This window comes from Aulostomus chinensis, chromosome 11, assembly GCF_037954235.1.
Source record: "Aulostomus chinensis isolate RoL2024-O1b breed Wild chromosome 11, RoL_Achi_v1.0, whole genome shotgun sequence".
Classification (NCBI taxonomy): domain Eukaryota; kingdom Metazoa; phylum Chordata; class Actinopteri; order Syngnathiformes; family Aulostomidae; genus Aulostomus; species Aulostomus chinensis.
This window is the reverse complement of record NC_141330.1, coordinates 8,296,233-8,319,165: the sequence shown is the minus strand read 5'-3', so window position 1 is coordinate 8,319,165 and position 22,933 is coordinate 8,296,233. Positions and strand designations below refer to the sequence as shown.

Below are 22,933 nucleotides of genomic sequence, written 5' to 3'. Positions count from 1 at the left end.
ACGTTGACTGGAGTGATTATGTATTCAAACAAGTGTGAGTGCGACACACTGTGCTTTCAATTCATAAGCTTGTTTTCAACTGAAACCCTCTACATCGCAGTCTGACTGGCGAGTTCCAGCAATGTTCCCAGGCCCACTGACTTAGATGTTAAAAACAGAGGAAATCAAAACAATACACACTGTGTCTATTCCATGCCATGTTCCAGGCAAACCAAATCACTCAGATGTCTGACGCACTTGTAATATCTCCATGGGCTATTTGACATTTGCAGGCATTGTGTAATAATGATATGCTGCTGTTGATGTGCGAATCAGTATTTACACAGAGGACATCGGGTGGTTAGGTGGTCAGTCAATGTGACCCAGGTCCTATTTGTACCGCACTGTTAAAAGAATTTGGCCCAGATGTGGTGTGAGTGATCAGATCTCAATTTTTCAGTGTGTGGGTGCTTCAATACATGTTCGTAAAGCTGTTCACGTGCGGCCGGATCACTCAGGATCCTGGCAAAACCAGGTCTGAACAGGGCCTCGGTCTTTCTGCCCCTGTCTTTTTATTGAGGTCGATGTTTTTCATGCATTTTCCCGTACCCTTGTCCTCTATCTTATGCAGCCCTATCTGAAGAGTTGGTCCCAGGAACTCGGTGTCCCCATTCTTTCAGTGGATTACTCTCTAGCCCCTGAGGCACCCTTTCCCAGGGCCCTGGAGGAGTGTTTCTATGCCTACTGCTGGGCGCTGAGGAACCACCACTTACTAGGTACCCACACATCTCACTGCTTTGTTTACACTACAGTACTGGCTTTTCTCTTCTCTAGTTCCCCCATACTTCCTAAAATCACGTGGAAAGAATATACGGTAGAGTTGTCATATGCATTAATGAGATGGAACAACAGATGGGGTAACACTGACTCCTTCCAGGGTTAGGTTTGCATCTATAAATCCTGCTCTACCAATTCACTGTAGGTCTTTGAAAGGATTCATTCTTCATTTTGAAAGTAATCATACTGCAGCAGGATGTCCAGCACTGGACCCGCTACAATATCTGCAGAATCACGTAGTTTGATGCACTGTATTTTGAGACGGAAAACAAAAGAAATCTGGTTGGTTTTGGGGTAGGGATGACCACTGAAGCATGTTGTGACAAATGATTCGCCGCTGTGCAATATAGTGATGCTGAAGTTAAACAAGAGGAGTATATCACGGCCAATAGGGAGACAGTGAGATAACAACCTCTCACAGCATCTTTTTTTCCTCACTATATATGTGTAACTTGATGGGTGTCAAACTGTTTTCTTGCACCTCAGTGAATTCCATAATGCATCTGAAAAGTGTTTTTTCTGTTCCCCTCCCTCAACACCTTATTCTTATCACAAACACATTTTTCATCTCTTGAGGTTGGACTGGAGAAAAAGTGTGTCTAGTGGGTGACAGTGCAGGAGGCAACTTATGTGTGACGACATCGATGCGTGCTGCTGCCTTTGGTGTGCGAATGCCAGATGGCATTGTGGCAGCCTACCCAGCTACCCTGCTGACCGCCTACGCCTCGCCCTCCCGTCTGCTGACTCTTATGGATCCCCTGCTGCCACTCAGTGTGCTTTCCAGGTGTCTCAGCGCCTATGCAGGTGTGTGTGGCAGCGTGTGTTTAAACCTGTATTGTTTATGTTTCATCTGGATATTTAGCTCTAAATTCACCCCTTCTCCTCTTTTCATACTGCTAACTGCACAACATAATATACATTTGTATTATCACAACTGACATTGCACAGTAGTTAAGATGGTAAGAGCTCCTGGAGTTGATGTGTTTTTTAAACTGAGGAAGAAGATGAGATGGTGCCTCTCAAGTGAAGAAGATGAGATGGTGCCTCTCAAGTGGTTTATGTTCTTATTACAATTTGGAATAAATAAATGTTGTCTGTGACAGTGATATTTTTGTTCTATTTTTTTATTCTCAATTTTTTCCAATCCAGTATTCCTGTAGTGATACAATTCATCTATTTGTAGTGATGTACAACCAAATGTCAAATGACGTCGTGTGTTCTCTTCTAACATGAATCACATTTTCCCTGTAATGAACACACTCATGCCTTAGGTGGTGTCTTGCAGTGGAAACTTGTACAAGCGTGACATTAAAAGCCTTGATCTCTTGCTTGTGATGATTTTATTGTACATATGTATGACTATTGGCAAATAGTTCAGGCTCCAGCCCCCCCCATGACCCTTAATGGGACAAGCGGTTGAGAATGGATGGATGGATGGATTTAGTACATATTGTGTACATGATTTATGCACCAAGAAATTGTGAACAGCTTACATGAGAAACGTAACACATTGTGTATTATATCATATTGACCCCAGTATTGAACCGAATCGCATTGTGGTAAACATTGTCCATCCTTTGTCTACTTTAAATAACTTCAATCTAATTTTTAATCCTCTCTTTTACTCTTGCTACTATGTATTGTTACTGTCGTACAATTTGCCTTTTGGCAGTATTGAGTGCAGCCTGCTAGTGGATTTGTTTACTATTATACCTTTCCTATTATTGCTTTCCCATTTTTTATGTTCTCACTTTCTCATGCTTCCTTAAGAACAACAAAAAAACACGTTTACATCTCTCTACCCTGCCCGTCTCTGATGTTAAACATCTATTTTCCCTCCTTACACCCCCTTCGTGTCTCCTTCTCCAGGCAATGAGCCACAGACAGAGAAGCAGGTGGAGAGAGTGAGCACGCTGAGCATGGTGAGGAGAGACACGGCGCTATTGCTCCGAGACTTCCGACAGGGAGCCTCCAACTGGATCCACTCTCTGCTGGATTCAAACAAAGCCTCAGCCTCTCCCAGCACAGCTGCAGAGGTGCTACCAGAAGCGACAGGTATACCACCCGCTGTGATTTCACGGAGAGTGTGTTTGTGCCTGGATGTGCAGTTTGTTGGGATCATTAGCCAAGGCGTGGGTGTATAGCTATGTTAAATGTAGCACTAGGTGCATGTCTACCTGCTAGTAGTAGAGTTGTGATTTAAATGCGTTTGTGTTGACGCCTCTTTGTAATGTCAGTGTGTTTATTAGGCTAATTTATTTAAGGATTATGAGAGCAGTGACATCAACGGCCCCAGAGATCAGTCACGCCCCATATGGAGGAGGTCATTGACATGGATCCCCTTTATTCAGTGTTCAACCAACCAGTTATGGCTGTATTCCAGCCTGTTGCATAACACTCCTGTTGTCCCATTCATATCAATTCACCTCATTGGAGCCGCAGGGCTTTGACAGTAATTGTTAATTGTAGCTACCATAAATCTGGTGGTGAATCTTAATTTCCCCGGTGTCCCCTTAGCTAGGTGACACCCCCACAGCTGCAAGCCCAAACTAATGAGAATGTCGTTGGTGGGTGTGCATTATTAAAAGGCCATCATGGTGCTGAGATGGTTTATTATTAACGAGATGGGAGATCGGTAGCAGTTTGCGAGGAGATCAGCCCTGACGACTCATGGCTGTGTTTTGACGGCTCAGGGAGGCCGATTGATATCACCATGGTAGCACCATTTGAATTTCTTCCTCCCACCTCACCTCTCTTCTTTGTGAAAGTGTATGTCCCAATTAGTATTTTAGGCTTTTAACTGTTGGCTGTCAACCAGAGGACACAAGATAAGTGGCAGCAGTAGAAGAGGTGGAAGTGATTGTGTACTACTATCAGTGTTTGCGTATTTGCTCGTGTCCTCCAGCTGCCATTGGGCCCAATCAAATTTGAGTGGCCTCTGTGTCCTTTGTACACCTTGTAATTGACATGGTTCATGGTCATTTTTTTATGAAACACTTTTCTGTCTTTTTGCCTTATTTTGCAGGAGTGAGGAAGAGCGTTTCAGAGGCGTCCATTTCTTCTCCTCATGCAGACCCCCCTGTACCCTCAGAGCCTGAAGAGTTCCCCACCAGGAAATTATCTGTGAAGAGCCAGACCTGTCAGGACTTGGGATCCCATACTTCCAACTGCCACAGTGAACCACTGCTCTCTGAGCGCACTGTATGTTTCCCTTGAGTATATTTACATTTAGATTAGTATCCTCTCATCTCTCACTGCCATCTAGAAGACTTTAACAGAACTAAACCACTGAAGCCCTGGGGACACTATGCATCATTTTTATGTTGTGTTAACCTACATTACGCATTTTAATTTGCACAGTCTGCCAATTTTATCCTCACACAGTATGGATACGTTGACGTGCGTATGCTGAACCTAAGCATGGAATCCCTGTTTGTTTTTTTTCTCCAACTTTTCCAGTAAAATGTACTACAAATGTCCACTGAAAAAAAATGCATATTTTTTTCAATTCTAGTATGAAATTTAAATAAAAAGAGATTGTGATGGAACCATGCAAACAGATGGAAGATGCAATCAATATTTGGTCCGCTGTGTGCTGCACAGTGCGAGTGAAGACTAACATTTTAGCCTCAACATGTAGAGACCACTCCAAGAATTCTCCATTAAAGACTTTTTTTTTTAAACTTTTCCAGAAAGACTTTCAAATGCATTCGTTTGTAACTCATCTTATGACAGCAGCCATGTTGGAAATCAGACTGTGTACCAATATAGACCACAAGACAAAGTCAAAAATCAGATCAATCCTCTGATAGCCAGAGTGTTGATTGCTTGTGTAATTAATCATGCAGAAATTCATCCAGAATCTAGACTCAATCAAGGATCTTCATTTTTGGATTCAGATTGGTCTCAGCCTGCAGAGTACCTGCAAAATGTTGTGCATAATTACACTGGGCTGTTGGTAGAAATTGTTGGCCAGATTATGGTGCGTTCATGAGAAAATGGGAGGTGGGAAAGCAGGACAACACTTTGAACGCCTGTCCACAGTCTCCCCAGAGGAAAGTTAGACTCTTTTAAGCACTTACGGAAAATTTCTTTGACGTGATTTGTCACAGCAAAGTCAGTGGTGAAATATGAGGAATGAAATTGCTCTGCCCACAGGTAATTTAGGTCCCACTCATTTGCACATGTGATTGTGAAAGCAAATATTCTACACTGACAAGATTGTTTGTCACTCTGAACGCCCTGAACTGGGAAGTGGGATGTGTCCAAATGGGAATTTTCTCTATCCCATCTGTCTGAATTCACTATTTTTAATGCATCTCTTGTGGAGAAATCACTTGTCTGAGATCAGGTTATTCCTACTATAAAAACACACTCTTTCAGATGGTCTGAACTGTATTGTACCATAAAGAAATCTTGGCCTGGTATCATGTAATCATCCACCCTGCAGTGATGTGACTGCTTCGCCTTGATAAATTCAACAGAGGATGTGTCACTGGTGCCTCCTGAACAGATTTGGCTATAAATGCTGACTGTATATTAAACTTTTTGGTTGTGCGGGTGCTAGAAAGGTATTGCAGATTATCCTCGCATGTATTTTCACGCAGGCAGACCAGATTAGTGGCAGGCTTGGGGAAAAATAGCTAGCAGAGGTGACGTCAGATTTTAAATGTGCTTTTCCCTCCCTGAAATGGGGATTGTTCAGCCAAGGAGCTCAGGCTCTCTGCCAAGGTTTTTAGATTTTCACAAGGACAAAGTAGTGTGTGTATTAAACCAATTTTAACTGTCAAATGTTTTATAATTTTGTTCCTCTTTCGTCTGACATTACCTTTTCCTTGACCACCCTGTGCAGTCTAAACTCATCTGAATTATTTTTTTCAACTCTGTCCTTTGTAGCCTGAGGATGTAAAGTTCTCCATCTCCATGGATGCCGAGCCCTCTGTGTCCAGCGACCTGTCCTCAGTGGCCATACCACCCCCTGCTGGAGTCCAAGAGTCCGAGCACCCCAGGGAGTTTCCCCTAGGGTTTGAGCCACTACGCTCAGACAAGTTGTCGGAGATGAGGGTGCACAGTTCGCCAGTGGTCAAGGATCCTTTCTGCTCTCCCCTGCTGGCTCCAGACAGCATGCTGAAAGGACTCCCACCTATACACATAGTGGTAAGAAAAAGCAGCAGCAGCACTTTAGAGCTCAAATGAGAGATAAAGAATATCTTTTGAGAGATGAAGAATCAAAACTTATCACATTGTTATACCAGAGTGAGATGAAGAGTGATGGAAGAGCCAGATGAGTTTGAAGCCCGTCTATGTGAAGGGAATTAATGCGAAAATAAGGGAAGTTGTGGTGTTTTTTTTTTTAAATGGCTACAGTGAAAGTGTAAAGAAAGCGTGGACAAAAGAGACTTTTTCTTCATCCCTTAATTAAGATTCTTTACATGTCAGAGGGGGAATCCTAATTTGCTTTTCATCATTCCTACCCCTTCCCTCCCTCTTGTCTCTCCTGTCTCAGGCTTGTGCTCTAGACCCCATGCTGGATGACTCTGTGATGTTTGCCAAGCGTTTGAGGAGCGTAGACCAGCCTGTCACTCTGTGTGTAGTTGATGACCTCCCCCATGGCTTCCTCAGCCTATCACAGCTCTCCAGGGAGACCAGGGAGGCTGCTAGTGTCTGCGTGGAGCGAATTCGTGCCGTCTTTACCCAGAAGGAAACGCCCCCAGAGCCGCGCAAGCACCGCAAGCTGGAACGGACCGATAGGGGTGTGTTGCCCTCTTTGGAGGAAGCTGGGCCTCTCTTTGTAGGCCCCATTGAGGGAGGCGAGCTTGGTGGTGGGAAAGGGGCTAAAATTGCGGATGGGGAGGGCTTAGTTGCTGTGGCAGCCCAAAGTAACCCTGATGCCGGTGGTATTGGTGCTTAAGTAAGGTTAATTCAGAAAAGACTGCAGTTCCCCAGAGGAGTGACGAGAGAAAGACCAGAAGAAAGTCAGACAAATATAGGAAATGCAATACATTTAGAGGAAGAGAGAGAAAAAGATCTAAAAACAGAAGCGGGGGGGGGGGGGGATTGCAGGGTGCAGTCTTGGCTCAGAGTTTAAGATACAAAAGAAAAAAGGTAAACAGGATGGTGCCCTTTTGGTGCACCATCATGAACAAGCACAAATATGGGAGACAACACGAGCACACCTACAGATGTCGGTCATGCTTTGAATAAAATGTAATTGAGCAGCATCAAAGATCAGCGCTCACCCACACATGCAGCATTCATACTCAGCAGAGTCGCCGGTAGGCAGCTCGGTTTGCACAGAAGATTCTTGAGACAGAGCCTGAATGGGTGATTCATGCAGGCTGAGGCTGTAATTGAGACCCTAATCAGATAGTGGTGGGCACACTATATGCTTCTGTATAGAGTCATCCCATCAAAATGACCACTTGTCCTTTAGGGAGCCACTCTAAATCACACTTAATAACTCCACATTGTGTTCTCAATTACACCAGTTTTGCAGTCGATACAACTCACTCTGTAGATAGAAACTGTGTTGACTTTCTCCTAAATAGAATTACAAAGCTAAAACACAACAGACTGAAAGTCTATAAACTAGGCTGAATTGATTTACTTGTCAAGATTCTGTTGCAGTTTTTAATCATATTATTACTCCTTGTTGTAGTATAACATTTGTTAGTTTTGTAGTGCTGTATTGTAATCCCTGAATCATGGCAGGTTTGTTTTTTGAGTTGTTTACTTTTTGGTTTGGGATTTTATGCTGTTAGTCTCTCAGTTTTGAATGTGCTCAGCATTTACCTCCTCTGCTTCTCAAGCAACAGCTGCACTGACATCCCCGGCCATTCCTCTTTAAAATCATAGTCCTTTATCAGTAATGCGTACTGATTAAATGTAGAAGATTTTGCAGGGACAGGGTTCTCCACCCTATCTAGATGCTGCCTGGTGCTTTGTGTAGTGGCAATGTTACTAATGCAAATATTGCATTGTATTGAGTGCGACAGGGAAATTTGTGTGAGACGCATTACTTCAAGATAATGAGTACACGCTTGAAAACCAGTGCCCTAACTTTATTAGTCTTTGTCTTGGCTCTCAGAGCTTCTGTTAGACGTGAAGTTTTTTTTTAAATAATTTTGTATTGTTTTAATCCTGGAAGCGGTTCATAAACATTCTCCTTCTGCAGAACTGGAGAAAGTAAATAACTTCAGTACACAGTTTTAAACCTCACTGCATCGATGTTGTCGTGCTCCCACCAGACTTTATTGGTCCTGACATCCTGTTTCCACCAATCTGTAACTTTCAGGAAAAGGCTGAGGCCTTTGGTCAACACATAGAGAGCTATCCAAAAGGCACTGCATTTCTGTTTGGCTGACAGTCCAGATTTTTGCTCCCCACCATCATATTTAGGAGTTGACTTGGCCTTCAATAACCGGAGGCCACTCCTTTTTGCGCATTTTGCCGCTGAAGCACTTTAAAATTTCGAGAAACGTCCTTTGGAGGGTCAATCCTTCCATCAGGTCCAACTAAATATAGATGCCAACAATGCTGGCACTGTCCTGCCCTTGCCTGGTAACAGGGCTGGGGTTTCCAGGTCTGTCGAGAGGGATGCTGTGTGATGAATAGGATTTAGCTGAAGCTCCGAGTGCAAAATCCTCCCCTGTAGAAGAGCAGGATTTTCAGCAGCAAAGTCATACTACTGGATTAGACTATGCTCAGTTCTGTCAGCTTGGAGTATTTACTGCAATATTTTTAGTCGGATTGATGGAGAAAACCAGCGCTGTGGAGAAGAAGACACTAATACACTTATCCTTTAAGAGATGCAGGGCTCATGTTTGTACTTCACTAGCTGCTGCTTATGCTCACGCTGCACTTTTGCAGTAGTTGGCTTTTTTCAAGCCTCGCAAGTGTATTTTTGGTCTGAGCTTGTACACTAAACTTTGCTCTGTGCCTGTGTGTATGTGACTGGCTCACGTCTGCATGTGTGACAAACACGAGCTTGACACACAGCCTCCTCGTGTTGTGTTGTGTTGTGTTGTGTGGTGTGGTGTTGTGTTGTGTTGTGCGATCACAGAACGACCAAAATGGCACTTTACAGTCTAGAGACTCTTGATAGTATTAATCGTCTGCTGCTGAGATGTTTTCAAGGACGGTTTAGTAAGCGATGTACAACAGCTCCATTCATCAGTACTGAAATCACCACTACCTGTGAAGCCCAGCCTCTGTGGTCAGTATCGCTCTAGAAAGGAATCGAAGATTCATCAAACTGACCTCCTATACTTGATGGCCACGTGTGTCAGGTGAACCCAAATGAAGATGATGGACAATTTGGTGTTTTTGATGAAAAGAGCTCTTATATTTTTTGCCATTTTCATTTTTTTTTTTTTGGTTGTCCCTGTGACAATAGTGACGCGTCTCCTTACACTCACAATCTGCCCTCGAGTGTGTGTGTGTGTGTGTGTGTGTGTGTGTGTGTGTGTGTAAAAGCTGTTTGGTGTAACATGGTTCTTGTGTCATACCTCCACCCCTGTTTCTCTTCCAAAACGCCACTCACTAGAGGGTTTTTTTTGTTGTTGTTGTTGTTTTTTTCTCCTGGAGAAGTGCAATGCAAAGTGCCGCTCTGCTGCAAACATGAGCTTGCTGCTTCATTCGGTAGGTCAACATACTCCAAAGCTATGTAGTTACGCACCAGCATCACACGCAGTTCCTCCTCTCCTCTCCTTGTTTCCGATGCTGTTTGATACTGTGCAATGTTTTTGTTTTTAGATGCCTCGTATTTTGAAAAAAACGGATCAAGATAATGACCTCAAACTCTTTAACAGAAATGTTTCGCAATTCTAAGTCACTCGTCTGACTGAGCTGTAAAATAAATCCTGCACGTAAGTTTAGAGTTTTAAGTGGAACCAAAGACTGTAGACCAACTCGTCACAACGGATTTACTTTCTTTGCTGTTAAGTATTCGCTGTTGCTTTGTATCTTTTTTTAAATTCGCAGGTGCTAGTTGAGGCCTCTCCGCCTGCCATTCGCTAATCTGCTACACTTTGTCAAATGATTCATGTTTTTAAAAAAAGAAAACAAGCCATAGACTGGAAACAAAGCTGTTTTTAAGTTAAAATGTTTATTTGTTTTGAAAACACCACAAGTGCAAACCTGTGAATAAAAAAAAAAAGAATGTATTTTAAATATTGTATGATTCATGTAGATATTTTTACTTTTAAGATTTGTTAATCAGATTGATTGCAGATTGATTTGACTGCATTTTCTTTGCAGGTTTCATACTAGAATGTTACGTGTGATGAGCCACGTGTAGGCTGGGTTCTCCTTTGTATCAAAATAAACGTATTCTCCCACAATCCGGTGTCACGAGTCCACGTTTGTCTTTGCATTCATGAGACAAAACACCAGGAACCAGAGACAGTTCAGTCAGTTATGATGTCAAGACACATTCGTGAAGAAAACTTCTCAACGTTTCCACAAAGACTCAGGCAAGGTGACAATCAGGCTTCAAAAAGCCTTGTTTTTTTTTTTTCTAATAATTATAACTATTAATATTCAGCAGCTGTGGTTTCAATTAGAATCAGATTTAATCATTTTACAGTGAAGAACAAGTGGACTACATGGTTTTTGTGGTACTTGTATGTATTTAAATTTCACCTGGTGAATGTAGCCTACTCCTCAACGTTTATCTGACAGCCTTAATGCAGGGGCTCCTTACAATATGGCGCTTTGTCCCGGTAAATCACCCCACAGCCTCATGACGCTGTTACAACTGTTGCTTCAGCCTTGAAGGAAAAAAACAAAACAAACTCGGATGGATCAAAACACACGTGCTGCATCTCACAAGGTAATAGTACTCCAAAACTACCCCCCCCCCCCCCCGACAAAGGATCGTGAAGCGGAACAGTTATCTAAGTATTTCACTATAAAGCCGATTATATTCGGCGCCTGTTGATATGGATACTGCTGGTTAGTGACGTCACTATGCAGCAGCTGGCCGGGCATCATCTGTCTCATTGCTACTTCATTAGAGGTGTGTGACCTCTGATGAAAACATGATTGCATTTCACCGGTGGCATTTTTAATGTGCGGCCGTGACGCATGCTCAAAGCACGAGCGGAACCGGGAGCGCGCACCCCCCCCCCCCCCCACACACACACCACCACCACCAACGCACAACCTGCATTTCCAAACAATTGCGCTCTCTCTCTCCCTCTCTATCTCCATCTCTCTCTCTCACACACACACACACACATAAATACGATCGGGAAGGGGGGGGGGGGTGCCACATGCGTGAACAGGCCCGGTCCCTCTCTCGCACTCCGTGCTGCTCGACCCCTATTCCTCCGTGCGCGCTCCCGCTCAGAGACAGGCTTGAGGGAGCCGGGAGAGCAGACGAGCGACAGCGAGGGAGAGAGAAAGATGGAGGTGAGGGTCGGGGAGAGCCTCTTGTGCTTGGCCGTGCTGTCCAGCGTCTTCTGCGTGGATTCCGTTCTGGGGAAATACGTCAAAGGCATCGTCAACACTAAAGAGGTGAGCGCTGTTGTTGTTGTTTTTTTTGTTGTTGTTTTTTTTTTTTTCATGTGTTGCCACCTGCGTCGTGGACCGAGCGCGAGAGCTGCGTCTTCGTACGCAGGTCTCCGTGGCGGACTGTTCCGCGGACAAACGAAGAAGACGAAGAAGCAGCAGCTCCGGACAATTCAGCTCTGAGTTGCCTCGGATATTTACTTCTGTGTTTACTGGCGCCATTTAAAACACACTCTCCTCTATTGCGCCTCACGTTTGCGCTCCATCTGCGTGCGTTTCATGTGTGGCGTCTATTTTAGCCTGTAAATAGCATCGTTGTCGCACCAGTAAGAGGCATCCCACCAGTTCACGGTTTCAGATCCGGTCCTGATTAATCATCCTGAAGCCACATCGATGCGGCGGTGCTCATGTATCCGCTTCAACCCTACATGAGCAGCGGCTGTGCGTTTAGGACGAGGGGACCCGTTACAGGTGTGCGTGGCTTCTGGCGCGCAGCACTGGATCCTGTAGCGATGCAACAGACACTGGAACCACTCCAGACTGGTCAGATTTTTGTTGTTGTTGTTGTTTGTTTTTTTGTTTTTTCGTTTGTTTCAGACGGATAAACGCTGCTTGTGGAAAATGTGAGAGTGTAAATGTGCCGCTGCAGCAGGGAGACAGTAAAGCTGGAGGTGCACCTGCTGATGCCCTGCAGCTCTGCTCTGTACTCTTTTGCGGATCAAGTTTTGGCATATTCGTTAGAGAGGAAGTGACTCCCATCTTATTGTGAGTTCAACAATTCAGACCACTTTGCTGACTTAATCCTCCACAATCGTTCTCACGTCCCATAATTATGTTATTCGGTTAAGTGTGGAGCATCACCTGGTTCAGTTGGAATTTCTTCATAAACCGAATGTGAAATCAAATTAAGATCCTTGAAATTAAAGAGGAGAGTTCAACCCCTCACACTTCAGTGCAGCAGAATGAAGTCGAGTGTGTCTGAATGTTCTGCTGGTGCATTAACAACAATATGTATTAAATGTAAAACATGAAAAATGTAAGAGGGAGCCAGTGTGATACCGAGGAGTGAAAAGATTCCACGATCGACATTTTGGTCAAACTAAATATTTAATGTTTTTTTTGCAGTGATCCAACATCCATCCTTCTTGATGTTTTACATCTTCACGATTAACCTCATCATCCAGAATGATGAACGTCAGCGTTCTGACAGTTCTTTAATACGCGTTGTGATGCACCTGAACACATCATCAGTGACGTAACCTGGGGTGGCTGGGTGTTTGGGGTCCCTCAACATCAGCCCAGATGACCCAGCTGTGGCAGATCAGACCTGACTGACAGTCAGGTCACATGACTAGACCTTAACCAATACTGGACCTCAAACAGTTAAAGAAAACTTTAATATTTCTTTTGCATTGATCCCCAAAAGGTATTTGTCAAAAACTCTATCAGAGGTTTGAATGCCAAGGAATTTCATTCTTGTAAATTAATACAATCAAATTTTTTCTGTAAAAAAATGCATTTTTTACAGAAAAAGCGACATGTGCTGCAGTACCAGATTACATCACTGGTATCAGCAGATGATGGTCATTTCTTAGATGAATTTCAGGATCAATGCAACTGATGCACAAAATGTGAATATCACAAAAACTTGCTCATTCACGTGCGGTATCAACGCCACTGGTAAATGTCTGCTATTTGCCAGAATCAGTTGTAACATATTACATCAAATAGCCGCAGATCATCACCGCCCCTCTGCCGTTCTACCGTATCAGTCAGGCTCTTTAAGTTACCCGCGAAAGTGAAAAGCATGAAGATTCATATCCTGAAAAAAATCGTCCCTTTTGATAAACTGATGATATTTTTCACAAACCACTCAAGTGTTTCATGTACCTCAGATTCTCAAGTCTTGCCAAGATTCGATCTGGCAGCAGTGAAATACCTCACGACAGAGAACGTGTCTCATACATCACCTATGTGTATATCACCTCACTCGCCTCACAGAACACGCATCAGTCAGACCAGTGACAGACTGAGCCAACAAGCTTTAATTCTAAATTAAGAATGCTCAAACCTGCTGGTCTTGATTAAAAAATAAATGCATCACGGACTGAGAGATTGAAGTTTGAGTCCCCTGGATCTTGGTGGGCATCAGGGTGGATGAACATCTGTCTCTGCTGTTGGGATGTCCTTGAACACACCACTGAATGTCCACCTGCTCCGGTGGAGCTGCTCACCAGCCAACAGCTACTTGCGCTGGGCAACGTCCAAGTGTGGCTCTCCAATGGCAGCTACTCCTCTGCAGCAAATCAGCTCCTAATCAACCTGCCTCGGGGCTCAAAGCAGTGGCTTCGGATAAATCTCATACTGATTTCAGAGTGAACAGGTGTGGAAAAACTAGATTCATGCGCTTCATTATTTCTTAAATCATTCCCAAAAATGCTTTCTGTCTGCGGTGCTACTGGACCGGCCCGGCATCAGACGACAACCTAAGCAAAACAGAGCAGGGTGAATGACACCAGGCAGCACTGCTCTTGACATATTGATACTGTGAGTGTATATACAGTTTAACACATCATCAGTCTTGCTCCCAGTTCCTGCCCCAAGGTCACCTACTAACACACATCTCCTCTTTCTCAAATTTGCTGTCTCTCTCTCTCTCTCTCTCTCTCTCTCTCCCTCACACACACACACACACACACACACACACACACACACACACACTCAAACGGCTGAGCTGTAAATTCTCAAATAGAATTAAGCACAGTGGGATGGGTGAAGTGTTGAAAATGTGGAATGGCCGGGGAAATATAGAGATAAAAACAAAGTTATCCAAAGGCACTGGTGCAGCTGAGCAGACTGGTCAACAGCTTTATTTGGGCTGGTCGATGTTTACAATTAGCTTAAGTGGCTCATGGTGTGTGGAGGCGCTGATAAAATGTCCCATCGAGGGCCAGCCGTGGAAATAAGGTCAAGGGAAGGTCGCGATTTTGAATCGAGCGTGGAAAATCTTGGCAGCGAATGGAATAAACTAGCCAGCACAAATGGCCCCTGAGAGAGCTCACACACTCTCTGCTGCTCACTGTCCCCTCTGTCTTAATGTCAGTTTAACTTTGAGTGTTCAGCGGCGTGATGTTGAACATCCACCGCCGATGTCATTTACCTCCTCGCCGGTGAGAGGCCACGACAGCACGTAAATCTGTGCTTGAGTAGATGTACTGTCACTGAACAACAAGCAACTACTGGTGTCAACATACTTGGGAGTATAAGGTCAAAGTATTCTTAAAATCTATAGAGTATTACTTCCTTTTAATTGATGTTTAACAGATCCATATATTTGAACCTGTATTTAAAATGGAAAGAGAGGTCCGTGTAGCATTTATTCAACAAAACATGTTTGTGTGACAAATGAAAAAAGGTGTCTGTGGTTCAAACTGAACTAGTACTCAGTAAAGCTGTAAAAGGTAAAGAGCTTGAAGTTTTTCACCTGCGTAGAACCCAGGAACCACTTGAAACTTGTCCCAACCAGCTGCTACCGACTGAGAGGAGCAGTTATGGACACCCATCCCTTTTCTGTCTTTATTTTCTGTCAGCAGCATGTAACGTATTTAGACATACACACACGTCACCAGTTTGGTATTTGTTCGTGTATTTTATGCTGCTGATCAGAATATTTTAGAATATCTTATCAGAGTGTGTCTTTTCTCAGGCTTTTAACCAAAAGCCCATGGAAAAACCCCCATTGACGTTTAGAGGGAACCAGACATTGGTCAGGGCTGACTTACGCTCAGCCCTCATTCCTATGCCACCCCATCATAAATCCTGAGTAGCTGGGAAGTAGATTATTGCATAGTAAAGTAACGCAACCCTGGAAAGATAAAAGTTTTGTCTTTCACAGCGGACAAGTTGTCAGATCTCAGTTAGCAGTTGAACTTAGAGATTTTGATCAAATGTCTGGTGGCGATATTCTTGCGACACCTCTGAGGTCTGAGCTCCTCCTGATGGTTTAGACTGATGTCAGCTCATCGCGGTTGTCCTTATCCTGTCTATGTACGGTCATCTGCTCCAGCTACTTCTTCACAGCCGGGATGCTGCCCCTTGGCAGGCTTCTGGAAGTAGGCCAATCAGAAGAAAGTGGGTTTTTAGGGAAGGTGGTGGTGGTGGGGTCCTTAAAGAGACAGCAACTGCTTGTTTCTGACAGATGAACCATCAATGTGACATAGATGAGGAATTTCTCGTCAGTAATCTGGGAACCATACAAAGCTACTCAGAGCAGAAATAGATCTGGCACTGAGAATATTAGATCACCTTTAAATAAGACTCTCAGAGCTTTGAACTGATTATGGAGCGTTAACAGTAAATGCTGACATATAACAGGCTAACACTGTTCTAGAGAAATGCATTCTACGCTCCCATACCCAAGCTAACAGCCTGTTTTCCTTGTGTTGTTTAGTCCTTATTTCTCACCGATAAAGTAACTCCCATTTCTTCATGCTTCCTTTGTCATTTATTCAAATGCATCGAGCAGACAGGCTAAAATGCCTTTGGTCTTTGGTTTCCACCGTTAATGAGAAGTCATGGATTAAACCAGAAAGGCCTTTAAACCGTTGCTGTTAGAAAATGAATGAAAACGAACAGATGCCCTTGAAAGTTCTTCTTTTTTTTTTGTAATTTAAAAAATGTTGCGCCCACATTCATCATATGTGCCTCAACTCATCTCACATCCGGGGGGAAAAAAGCGCTGTGATGGATGTTAAGTTCAAATAGCAGCAGAAGGATTTCAGCTGGATTTCTGGACTTTATAGGATCATGACGTAAAGACGCCCAGTGTGTGATTTTATTGTTTTAATTAGTGTCACGTCTCATTTTGAAATATACCAGTTCAAAATTCTTGAATTTTACCAAAACTGCCAGACTCTGAAAGTCACTGAAGACAGTGATGAGTCTCTCGTGTAGAATCTCCAACTCAACAATCAGTTTCCTGCATCTCTTTTTAATGAGGACATTGTGATTAGATACGACAGTGTGTCTGTGTGTGCGTGTGTGTGTTTGTGTGAATGTTGCTTTCATGTGTCCATATGTTTGCTTGAATACATAGAGCTGTGTGTGTTTCTCCCATCACCCACAGCCTGTGGGTGCTCATGTGAAACACCTAGAGAGAGGGACCGAGCTTGATGCATGAGTGTGTTTGTTGGTGCATGAGTGTGTTTATGTGTTGCAGTGTTGTGTATCCCTGACTAATGAATCATTGAGAAGCCCAACGGTCCAGGGGTGACTTGACTAGCTGATTGGTAATTAATTGTTAATGAGGCATAGCAAGCAAACGGGGATCTGGAGAGAAAGAGAAAAAGGCAGAAAGCTACTCAGATGAAAGGACAGATTGTGAGGGAGGAAGAGAGAACGAAACAAACAGAGAGATGCTAAATTGACCAGATAGTGCATCAAGACAAAGAACTTGATTAATGGGGTGTATGTACACACAAGCACATGTACACGCACGCGCACTCTCACACACACACACACACACACACACACACACACACACACACACACACACACAGTGGAGTTGGCCGAGTGACTCTGCATCACAATGCAGTGGCCGTTGGGAAATAAGAAGACTAAAAGAGGATTAAAGTGGACGCTTCATTCTCTGTTAATGTTCTCCAGGGCTTCAACTCTCTGCTGACGCTCACCTCAACACGCGTACTTTAAGTACACTGACAACTGGCGGCAGCCTGGTTAGTGGCTGGTGGAACAGCCTGGTTGAGTTGTGCTAATGGCAATGTAAGTGCAATTAACAGCGTTCCACCTTTCATCTAAAAGCTAATTTAAAGTTAAAAGGTATGCAGTAAAATGTGTTTTTTGTCCATTTTTTTTTGGACCAAACAGCCCAAAAAACCCCAAAAGTTGAAAACCACCAAAACCATTGTCGTTTAACAGGTTGTAGTGATGCAATCCAAAATCTTGTGCACTATGTGTATAAATATGTGTGTTGGGTCAGAAGTGTCAGCTGATGTACAGTAGCAACAAATGTCAAACCTTTGTTTTTCCTTTAAACAGAACTCAAAAAAAGCAGCAAGGATGATTTACAATTTTCTGCTTCCCAGTAAAATGTAGTATTCCAGTGCTATTGTTTTGGACCATAAAATTTATTTTGAAATGTCAAATTATCAAGGCGGAACGGAGATGCAGTTGTAGCGCTGTCGCCTCACAGCAAGAAGGTTCCGGGTTTGAGCCCCGGCTCGAACACAGGATCTTTCTGTGTGGAGTCTCCATGTTCTCCCTATTCCTGTGTGGGTTCTCTCTGGTACTCCAGCTTCCTCCCACAGTCCAAAGACATCAAGAGGGGACGAGGCTGATTGGTACTCTAAATTGACTGTGAGTGTGTCTTAATGCGTTGGTCCTGCAGTGGACTGTTGACCTGTCCAGGGTGAATCTTGCCTCTCGCCTGAAGGCTGCTGGGATAGGCTCCAGCCCCCCCCCCCCCCCCCCCCCGCTACCCTTAACAGAATAAGTGGTAGAAAATGGATGGATGGTAAATTATCCTAATATCTTTGTCATTTGTTATGGAATCTTTTTACTCCTTCGTTGTTGTTGTTTTTTTTACTAGCATCACCTAAAGTTTAGTGTAGGGCCGCAGCACCGTTATGTTTAATTTTAAAGGCTATGATGATACACGATTGGCCTTTAGAAATATTGCACATTACTGTGATTTAAAAATTGCAGTAGGTCATATCATCGCTGCAATTTATGATACATTTAGATGAATTTTGCAGCCCTAATGCAGTATCAGCAGAGCTTTAGTGATTACAGTGTGTGAGGTGATGCTACTGTTCAGTGCACTGATGATTACCCTGCCTCTACTGTACATATAGAGGAGGCTGATACAACAGAATATCTTTATTGTCATTGCAAAATGGTCATGCACCAATACAACTCCCATACTTAATGCCATCGCAACAGACAATGAATGTCAAGGGATAACAATAGAAGTACAGCACTAGCATCAGGAGTTACATCCATCAGTGGTACAAAATACAGCAACAAAAGCAACACAACACACAAAGCTGCTGCATATCAGGTAAAAGTGTGACACACTCAGTGTAGTGTTGTGTAGTACATGTGATGTCAGTTGTGCCTGATAAGTTTATGGGGAGGTGGTTGATGGATTGAATCAGAGCACTTATAGCTCTGGGGAAAATGCTATTTGTCAGTCTGGAGCTGTGGATGTAGAAAGCCCTATAATGTCTGCTAGGTGGGAGAAGTTCAATCACACGTTGGCATTTGTGTGTGTGTGTGTGTGCGTGTGTGTGTGTGTGTGTGTGTGTGTGTGTGTGTGTGTGTGTGTAGACCTTACAAACATTGGTAGCTTTCCTGAGGCAGCGTAAGACCGGATCTCTTAAGGAAAAACTGTTCGTTCTTTCACAGTGCAGTGGAGTTAGTGGAACATATGAGGTGTGCTGGGAAGTATTTGGGTCTTAATATGTATCCTTGTGGTGCACCAGTACTCATAATTATGGAAGAGGACACACCACATTAGGGAGCTTCAAGGGGAAAGAAGTTCAAGATCTAGTTGCATCATGATGACCTTGTTCGTGATGACATATGAACTCTGTCCCTCCTCAGGTGAGCGAAATGCTGGCGAGTCGATGTCCTTCGGCTGTTAGCGTTGTGTGTGTCCAGAGTAGGCGGGCATGGGGCGTGAATGTTGGAGACAAACTTGTCTACAACAATGATGACATGTTGTCATCATTGTTGTTTTTAGACAACCAGACCATAATTGTGAGGACTGTGTTTTTATTATTAATCTTTATTTATCATTTAGGCTGAGGTCAGCAAAAAAAAAAAATCATCATGACAATGCCCTTTCAATACGGTACATCATGTTTAAAGTATAGTCATATCAACATAAAAAAATAGCCACTGAATCCTATTCTCCAAGAGGCAGATGCTTGTCAGCTCAGTTAATACTGAAATGATATATTAGTCCATCCTTGGCGACAGTTTTAAGATACTTGTGGGCATTAGCCAGGAAAGACCGGGTCCTGGAACTCTTTGTTTGGATTGACTTGGGGGGTCAACTCTTAAAGTAACCAGGGAGAGAGAGGTGAGGAAGAAAGTGCATTCAGGGGTGTAGTGGGTGGAAAAGAGTGCCAGGAGTGATTTGTGACAGGAGGCTATCAGCCAGCTGCATGGAATGGAAAGATTTACAAGACGGCTGTAAGAGCAGCTATCGTTTGGAGGCGGGGGAATCGACAGGAGGCGGAGTTGGAGGTGGAGGTGTTTGAAGATTTTACAGTTTTATTGGGGATAGACAGGATTTGGAATGAGTATATTAGCAAGACAGCTGACGTTAAATGAGATGGTTCTGACATGTTGAGGACACCAAAGGATCTGCCAGGCAAGAGGAAGGGAGGAGGCTGTAACACCCACCCGTGGTGGCGACCCCAGCAGGAGCAGAACAAACAAAGAAGGGATATATTTTGATTTAGTAACGATGGCTCCTTCAAATAACTGCAGGACCTTGAAGCTTAAGCAGCTACATTGAAGACACCATTCATTTATTATTTATCCCTGTGCTTTAATGATAGTTTAATAATGCTTTTGCGTGCTTTCAACATTGTTGCGAGTTATTGGAAGACACGCTATCCAGCTCAACCCCATGAACTTCTGAAGAGCTCGTGAGCCAGAACCCTGTGTGGAACAGCATCAGTGACGCAAACCTCCAGGGTCCAATCATATTTCACCAGGAAGAAGCACTGTCTCGTTCCGCCCCGCTCAACAAATGTGGGGTGAAATAAATGTAATAGAATTGGGGAAGCTGTGAAAACAGCCTTTTTATGTCTATTGTTTCGAATTGAGATTTTCCAGAATCACATTAACAACGCTTTGTTCTGGTTTACACAGTTTGGCGACTTCTGTGCATCTGTGGCTTCATTATTAATCGAATATATGGATATTGAAAATGCAACATGCTGCAATTTCCGAGTCACAGGAGCTAAATTGTGTTATATTTTAATGAAGCTTTGCGTCTGCAGCAGAATGAAATGCAAAAACTACCATTTACCTTAAATCCTAGTATATATCTGCCAAAGTAGTCACAGGATTTAGGTTTTTGCATGGTTGTTTATAGGTATTTTGTAAACTAAAAGGTCTGCAAGACATTCATAATGAACATTTGATAGAAGTGCTTTATCATCCAGAGCTACTAATTAATTTTCAATTAAAACTTTGCAGAAATTATTTTCCAAATGCTCAGGATTCATCATCAGTGAGAGAGTGAGTCAGAGTGTGTGTGTGTGTGTGTGTGTGTGTGTGTGTGTGTGTGTGTGTGTGTGTGTGTGCGTGTGTGTGCGTGTGTGTGTGGTCTGAGTTTCAAAGAATTGTCTCATATAGCTAGATGGAATTAATTATCTTCTCTAATTAAAACGCTGTATTACTGCTGGGTTATTGAGCAGGTAATCTGAAGGACAAATGTACACGAGCAGGGCAAAATGAAAGTGTTTATGTGTTTGTGTGTGTGTGTGTGTGTGTGTGTGCGCGCGCGCGTGTGCGTGCATGCGTGTGTGTTGTGAATGAATTACTTGGCCTTTTGATGTTCCCATGGCAGCTGTAAACTAAGACATGCTGTTCTTCTGTTGGTGTGTGTATGTGTGTCTGTGTGTAAGTATGTGAGTATGGGGGTATGTATTTAAGACCATACTGACTGTAGGTACTGTGTTTTTAGGGTGTCTTTCACCTCCTTAGCACATGGCAGGTGAAATGATACCCCTCCCCTCCCCCCTCCCAACCTGACCACTCCATTCTGCTCTCCTGGGATTCACCTCTGGGTCAGTGCCTCTGTCTGCTACCCCGGTTGCCATGGTTACAGCCTTAAGCGTCACCTGGGGCAACACACAGGGTTGGGAGTGAGACTCGGGGCTTCACTGACTTTTGGAGTTTGCCATGAATTATAAGCCAGAGGCTCCAGGGGGGCTGAAGCTGGCTGGCAGGAGCTGAAATATGGCTGCGGTTTTGTTTGCGGTGATATATGGAGGCAGAGATGTTGGCCACGCTACGCTACTCTGGCTGCACTTTATTTCTCAGCACAGAAATTACAGGGCTTGTTTATGTAGCCAGAACGCAGGGAGAGAGGTAATTACACTATAATGGTGCATGGGGAGTTTTTTTGGTTGGTTAGAGATCAAGAGTTCATAACAACCAACCTTAAGGCTGGTTTTAACAAGGAAGAGGAGAGCTGTGCTGGAGTCCTCCAGGAGGCTGAGTTGTACTGTACAACTGCTTCATGTGTGGATGAGTCGGAAGAAAATGCATGAAGTTGTAGCTTTAGATCGCTTCTTTTTAAAGTTTGAGGAGTAAAGCCAATCTTTGGGGAAGCAGAAGTTGGAGATCCATCAATATGATATCATAATACGATTTTAGAGTTGATCTCATCTGGGATTTTTGCTTTTGTATCACTTGGTGTTTTCTTGCTGTTAAAAACTGCCTTGACCGCTCTGCAAAATGAAAAAATGAATGATTCTGATTATATTCGTATAAATTCATTATAAAGCAGAGCATTTATAATTTGGAGTGGTCTTACACAAAGTTATTATCAGAGAAGTGGCTGCTGAAAAGGTTTCATATCCAGATGCTTTCTGTCTTACTGAGCCAGTTGTGACCCCGGTACCAACACTAAAACACACACAGCTGCCAGTGTTTTCTTTAATTAGTTCATCTGAAGTCCTTTCTCTCAGCCACAGGTTAATTAACCTAAAACCTGAGATTTTGAATTCAACTTCCTTTCTTTGTGACAAAGCAATGGAATTTGTTGATTCATTCAGGTCAAGCGCTTGTAGTTGAGACAACATTAACGAACTGCAAATTAGTCAACCTCTGTCTGTGAAAATGCCATTTAAATAAACTTTACTTCCATAATGACTCACTGAAAACGGTTGAGACACATTGTTGTGTTTTCTTTTAAATTATTGTTGCGGGTTTTCTATATAGTCTTGAAAGTTAAAAAAACAACAACACGATACTCGTGTTCCCACGCCAAACTTCGCCTTGACCCCTTCGTGTGAGCAGCGGCAGCTAGTCAGTATCTCCGTTTCCTCCTCTGTGTGCTGAAACTTGCAAAATACCAAATATCGCTCCCACACACTGTCGTGGAATTACAATACACAACATTACACAAAATTTCAAGCCATTGACAAAATTTGCAATGATTGATAACCATTCATCGATTAATTGTGCCCAACCCCTAGCTTGAAAGATTTTATGACGACTTAGATGTCATTACACAGCATTTATGTAGAATTAATGTGTATGAAAGGAAGATCCTTATTATTTTCAAATGCCACCACTGGCTAAATATTATTTATTTACCCCTAGTAAATGTTCCATAGGGTTCCCAATTTACTCGCTCAAGTGTAGTCTGCCTAAATACAGCTACTTTTTAATTTAACCTGTTGCTAATTTAGAAAAATAAGCTGTTAGTCTTCGAAGGTTTGACGTCTCATTCTGGCTCTTCACCTCCTCTTCAGCCTGGGCAGGCACCCAGACAGGGAAAAGTGTGTGTAAGCAGTAAGTGATGTGGTATTAGTCCTGTGTTTGACACTATGATCCA

At 43.3% G+C, this 22,933-nt stretch overlaps 2 protein-coding genes across 6 annotated transcripts in view; both read left to right on the top strand.

Annotated features, from left to right (window-relative positions):
• The window catches only part of lipeb (lipase, hormone-sensitive b), a 29,212-nt gene extending 19,061 nt beyond the window's left edge, over positions 1 to 10,151 (top strand). For all 5 annotated transcript variants that reach the window (XM_086218094.1, XM_086218095.1, XM_086218097.1 and 2 more), the window contains 6 exons: positions 611 to 755; positions 1,393 to 1,620; positions 2,686 to 2,871; positions 3,842 to 4,017; positions 5,713 to 5,973; positions 6,323 to 10,151. In XM_086218094.1, the coding sequence (XP_086074220.1) occupies positions 611 to 755; positions 1,393 to 1,620; positions 2,686 to 2,871; positions 3,842 to 4,017; positions 5,713 to 5,973; positions 6,323 to 6,727 (1,401 nt within the window). In that variant the 3' untranslated portion in view covers positions 6,728 to 10,151. The remainder of the gene's footprint in view (positions 1 to 610; positions 756 to 1,392; positions 1,621 to 2,685; positions 2,872 to 3,841; positions 4,018 to 5,712; positions 5,974 to 6,322) is intronic.
• Positions 10,152 to 11,143: 992 nt separating this feature from the next.
• tmem145 (transmembrane protein 145) overlaps positions 11,144 to 22,933 on the top strand; it is a 42,161-nt gene continuing 30,371 nt past the window's right edge. Inside the window, exon 1 of the mRNA XM_086218089.1 lies at positions 11,144 to 11,334. Coding sequence (XP_086074215.1) covers positions 11,224 to 11,334 — 111 coding nt within the window. The 5' untranslated portion in view covers positions 11,144 to 11,223. The remainder of the gene's footprint in view (positions 11,335 to 22,933) is intronic.